Here is a 6,000-nt window from a genome sequence, read left to right as displayed (position 1 = left end):
ATGGGTCAGTACATCACAGTTCCTCTCTGCAAATCCTTCCCCCTCACATTCTCAGCTCCAGCCTGGGCTCTCCCTGCAGCCTTCCAGGAGAAACCTCCAGCACAGGGTCCCCACAGGCTGCAGTGCGAACATCTGCTTCTTCATGGTCTCTTTCACAGCCTCCAGCAAAGTGGAGCACCTCCTCCCTTCTTCTCTGACCTCTGTGTTCTCCCTGCTGTTTCTCACTCTTCCCTCTCCTCCTCCTCTCTCTGCCCAGTGTGGTTTGCCCTTTCTTAGGTAAGTTTTCACATAGGGGCCACCAGCTTGGCTGTGGGGCTCAGCTGTGCCCTACCATGGGTCCACTGGAGCCAGGTGGCAGCAGTGGTGTCCAGCATGGGGCAGCCCCCTGCCCCCACTACCAGAACCTTGCCTCTGACACCCAATGCAACACCGAGTTCCCGACTTGGAGCAGCTTGCTGCTTCTTGTGCTACTGTACTTCTTCACTGACACTCATATTTTCTCATTGTACAAACAGTGCTCACAAAATGAAGATACTAAACCAAAAGGCTGAATCCCTTTCAGCACCGTCCGTGCAATGGTATCCTGACAAGACCACGTAATCAGTTAGAGAAAGTCCTCAAACTGATGCCACTCTCACATCTCCTTGACCAGGTAATAGTGGTAGCGAGAACTTTCTTATTTTCAGCAGTACATAAAGGCAGAGATGGAACAAAGCCTTTTACTTGCTTTTACAGCTATATAAATGGAAACAGACTTCTGAAGATTTGCATCCCCTCTGGGACTTCAAATATGAAAGACTTTTAAAGTACTTTTGGTCTGGTCTCATGATCTGAGGTTTCGGTAAGAAAAAAGAAACTAAAACCAACAAAAACACAAATAACCTTGAATCCAGAAAACCTGGTAGTATTCTTCTAAAGCACCAGAGGCACAGGAGTTAAATAGGCTTAAAAAAAGGATACAGCTCTAGTCCTTCCCTGTTTTCATTGCCCAAGCTTAACAGTGGGTTCCAAGGTGTAACACCTTAGATGAACATAAGTGAGTGCTTGACGAGCCTCACTGTAAAAGAACAACTTCTTACGTTTAAGCAGTATTTGACATCAGTGTTCGTTGCCTCTTGTCCTTTCACCGAGAAGAGCCTGCCCATTGTCTTTCCACACTCCATTCAGGTATTTACACGCATGGAGTAAATCCTCCTCTCTGCCTTCTCTTCTCCAGGCTGAATGCTCCCAGTGCTCGTCTCCTTTCCTGCTCCGACAGATGCTCCAAGCCCTTAATTCATCTTTACGGCCCCTTTACTGGGCTCCCTACAGTACATCCATGTCTTGATTGTACTTGGAAGCTCAAAGTAGGATCCAGTGTCTCACCAGTGCAAAGCAGAGGGCAGTCATCGCTGCCTTCTGTGTTTTGGCACCTCCCTCTCTAATGCAGCTTGGGATGCTGTTGGCCACCTTTGCCACAAGAGCACACTACTGGCTCATGGCGAGCTTGGTGTCCACCAGCACCCCCAGGGCATTTTCCAGCAAGCTGCTATCCAGCCAGTCAGTCCCCAGCCTGTGCTGGTGTATGGGGTTACTCCTCCTCAGGGGCAGAACTTGAACATTTGTTGATCTTTGTGAAGGTCCTGTTGGGCCATTTCTCCAGCCTGTCCAACTCCCCCTGAATGGCAGCACACCCATCAAATCTTTCCTTTCAGTTTTGTGTCATCTGCAAACTTGCTACAGTGTGGTCTGTCCAATCACCCCAGTCATTAATGAAGATGTTTTAACAGTATTGACTACGAGCGACTGGCCTTTAGTGGGACTTACTTCCACTGATCAGTCTCTGTGCCCTGCAGTTCAGCCAGTTTTCAGTCCACCTTGTTATCCCCTTACTTAGTCCAGACTTGATCAGTTTGTTTATGACGCTGTTGTGACAGACAGTGTCAAAAGCCTTTTTAAACTTTAACATCATCAACTGCTCTCTCTCATTTACCAAGCCAGTCATCTCACAGAATAATGTCAGTTTGGTTGAGCATGATCTCCTCTTCATTAAGCCATGCTGACAACTCCCAGAGACCTTATGTGTCCTTCATACTGTTGGAAACAATTTCGAGGAGGATTTGCTCCAACACCTTCCAAGGGAACAACACAAGGCTGACTGGCCTGCAGTTTCCCCAGATCCTTCTTCTGGAAGATGAGGGTGCCATTTGCTTTCCTCCCATCCTTGGGAACATACCCCTAATCACTGTCCCTGTTTCTGCTTCCTGTATGCTTCCTTTTTCTGTGTCCTGACCATAGTCAGGACCTCCTGCCACATTTGGTTATTTTCCTCCTTGTCAAGATGGATCAATCTTGAGACGGAGGTAATCCTTAAAGGTGAGCCAGATCTCCTGGTCCCTTCTCTCCAGCATGGTCTGTCAAGGGCTTCTTCCAAGCCCTGTAGAGGCTGAAGTCTGCTCTCCTGAGCCCAGGGCTGTGATCCTTTTTGCCCTGCTCCCTCCTCCCAGGATCCTGAACTCCACCAACCAAGGTTGCCTGTGACTTTCACATGCCTTACCAGATCTTCCCTGTTCATAAGAATCAGGTCCAACAGGGTGTCTTCCCTTGTCAGCTGCTTGATAACCTGTGTTGGGAAGTTATCACTCCCCAGAAGCTACCTGGATTGCTGCATAATCTCCATGTTGTCCCTTCAGCAGATACCAGGATGGTTCAAGCCTCCAAATGAGGACTAGAGCCTTTGAACCAGAGGTGTTCCCCAACCACCTTAAGATGACTTCATGCTTTACTTCTGCCTGATCAGGCAACCTGCAGCAGAGATCCTCATGATGTCACCCATATTGGTCTGCCCACTAATCCTGACCCATAAACTCTCAGTTGGCTGAGCTCTGTCCCAGTGCAGAGCTCCACACAGTCCCACTGGTCTCTCACATAAAGCGTTATCCCACATCTTCTCTTCCCAGTACCCATCTTTCCTTGACAGCCTGTACACACAGATGGCAACACTCCAGTCCCATGAACTATCCCACCACATCTTTGCGATGCCAATGAAGCCATAGCCTTGCAACTGTGGACAGATGTCCAGTTCCTCTGGTTTGTTCCCCATGCTGTATGCATTACTGTACAGCCACTTCAAAGAGGCACCCAGTTGTACTGACTTTCCAGAAAGGTTATGAAAGCTTTCCTCACAGTGCTGTGCTGCCAGCACTTCCTCATTTCTGTTCACATGCCTGTGGTGATGCCACTTCAATCCTGCTTTGTTGAGGAATTCTGTTGGGATTACGAGGCCAATTCTGTTTACATCACCTTGCATGATTTGATTGCCATCCTGCCCCACCACTTCCTCACTTTTCCCTTCGCTACTCTTCCTAGTTTAAAGCTCTTTAGCCAAGTTGGCCAGCCTCTTGGCAGCAATACTTCTGCCCCAGTTAGTTGGGTGGATCCTGTCACCTCCTAACAGTCCTATCTATTACTTCACAAGCCCTTTCCTCAAGAAAGGGACTACCACCTCTGTCCCCATACCTTCACCATTACCCTCAAGAGTCACGCTGTCATGCTTGATACTTTGCAGGTCTTCCCTGACCATACCATTGGTGCCCACCTCAGAAAACCAGCAGCAGTTAATAAACAGTCTTAAGGCCAGACAAGCCTCAACCATCTGTCAGTGATGTTCCAAATCTGAGCCCCCAGCAAGCAGCCGAGTTCCCTCAACAATGAATGGGGTCAGCAGATGTGGGGACTTCCATCCCTTGCATGAGGGAGTCTGCCCCTACTACGCTCATTGGGTTCTTCTGGTGCTTCTGCATGGCTCAGGCTGAGCTGGCACAGATGCTTCATTTGATAGAATGCTGTCTGAATGTTTCTGGTAATTAATTATAATAAAAGTATTTTCAAACAAAACCAATTTTACTTGCTGACATTGATCTTTTAATGTCCATAATAACTTCATTTAAGCAGTGGTTATCTTTCAAACTTAAAAAAATACCTCCATTCTCAGAATATTAAAAACAAACATGCATGCCAAGTATTCCCTACTGGAATTAGACACATAAATCAGTTTAAAAAAATACTTACAAGGTTATCAATTTTCAGGGAGTTCTTAATTTCTGCATGTATCCTTTGAAGCCTAGAATCCACTGAAGTTTCTGAAGATTAAAAATAGTATGCATGAATATTTGATGATCACATTGGGTTTGTTTTTGTAGAAACCTTTCTACAAATCTACAAAATACAGAATGCAGAAAAATACAGGCAAGCACTCTACATCAGATAACCATGCAGGTGCACACAAATAGACCACAGGGCTTACCATAAGAAATAAAGTATGCAGCTTTTTAAAACTGGACACTATCAGCAGCCTACACAGTTTTCTCCTAAGGAGGTACAAACTGAAAACAATTTTCTATTTCAATGTGCAGCCATCACCCTCTACTTGTAGGCCAGGTTAGAAGGAGGTTTCAATAAATACTAAGACTTACAAAATGGAAAACCTTTAGTGACAGGACACCTGGCTGTTTTAAGCAAACTGGACATGATTCAAGTTACAGTCCAAATCCATCCAAATAAAATGTTCCCAGTTCGCATGCTCCAGCAGGTGTGCAAGACGAGCAAACATGTCCATGTCTAATTCACATGCTGAATGCCTGTTTGGATTTTTTTCACAGACAAGTGGTACATATTCTGAACAGTACTGCAAGCAAACAGTTTCCTTCAAGTCCAATCCATCTTGGATGGGTTTGGATACTTCTCCTGCCCACCTGCCAACACTGGGTTGGTTAGAGTCCATGCCACTGGATCTGTATTACACTACAAATTGCCGCCAGTGGTTTGGATTGCCCTTAAAGATGGGAGTACTAAAAAAGGAACAACTTATCCCTATGAAGGTCAGTTTGCAAGTCTGGGTTAGTAGACAAGACCACAGTAATCTGAATCTAAGCCTCTTGCTTAGGAAGAGCAAGCCTCTTGCTTAGTAAGAGGTAGTAGTATCTAAGTACTTTCAAGGGGTCCCTCAAATTACTGTGTTATGAGAAGACAGAAGGGAAGAACTCAAGTGATTCAGTTCAAAGAATAAAAATGGTTTTTTTCTTGCTCACAGACAGAAGGGACCATCGAGGTTTAAAAGCCTGAGTGACAGTAAAATGGGCGTCCTGGTTTCAGCTAGGACAGAGTAATTTTCTTCCTAGTAGCTGGTATGGTGCTGTGTTTTGGATTTAGTACTAGAAGAATGTTGATAACACACTGATGCTTTGGTTGTTGCTGGGTAGCACTTAGACTGGCCAAGGACTTCTCAGCTCTCAGCTCTGCCAGGGGCACAAGAAGCTGGGAGGGGACACGGCCAGGACAGCTGACCCCAACCGGCCAAAGGGCTATTCCACACTGTATGATATCATGCTCAGTATATAAGCTGGGGGAGGAAGGAGGAAGGGGGGGACATTCAGAGTGATGGCATCTGTCTTCCCAAGTCACCGTTACGCGTGATGGAGCCCTGCTTTCCTGGGGATGGCTGAGCACCTGCCTGCCCATGGGAAGTGGTGATTGAATTCCTTGCTTTGCTTGCATGCATGACTTTTGCTTTCCCTATTAAACTGTCTTTATCTCAACCCACAAGTTTTCTCACTTTTACTCTTCTGATTTTCTCTCCTGCCCCATTGTGGGGGGAGTGAGCGAGCAGCTGCGTGGTGCTGAGTTGCCAGTCAGGGTTAAACCACGACAGTGGGAAAAGCAAAGACCTGTTGTTCTAATGCACTGAAGAAAGAAAGAACACAGAAGAAAAAGAATGCACTGTTTCACAGATCTGAAAGAAGCAGGCATGGATCAAGCAGCTTGGACCAAGACCCCAAAGCCATCCTTAAGCAGTAAATCATCTTATCTAGGCAGATAATTCTGTTCAAAATTTAAGGTGACCAAAAATACTGTTTAGCTTCTTTAAACTAACCTCTCTTCTTCTCCATCTTCTTAACTTCTGTTTTCTTGCCTTCTTCTTTACTCTGCCTATCAAAAATGTTAAAGTGTTTTTACAATGTT

The 6,000-nt window shown here is 45.9% G+C and overlaps 1 protein-coding gene across 1 annotated transcript in view; it reads right to left on the bottom strand.

Annotated features, from left to right (window-relative positions):
- Positions 1 to 6,000, bottom strand: part of PSIP1 (PC4 and SFRS1 interacting protein 1) — a 40,978-nt gene that overhangs the window by 8,556 nt on the left and 26,422 nt on the right. Inside the window, exons 11-12 of the mRNA XM_035895580.1 lie at positions 5,912 to 5,967; positions 4,051 to 4,121 (exon numbers count right to left, since the gene is read on the bottom strand). Coding sequence (XP_035751473.1) covers positions 4,051 to 4,121; positions 5,912 to 5,967 — 127 coding nt within the window. The remainder of the gene's footprint in view (positions 1 to 4,050; positions 4,122 to 5,911; positions 5,968 to 6,000) is intronic.

The sequence above is a fragment of the Egretta garzetta genome, unplaced genomic scaffold, assembly GCF_000687185.1.
Source record: "Egretta garzetta isolate BGI_Z169 unplaced genomic scaffold, ASM68718v1 scaffold175, whole genome shotgun sequence".
NCBI lineage: Eukaryota > Metazoa > Chordata > Aves > Pelecaniformes > Ardeidae > Egretta > Egretta garzetta.
Note: the sequence above shows the minus strand (reverse complement) of the source record. Positions and strands in the feature narration are given on the sequence as shown.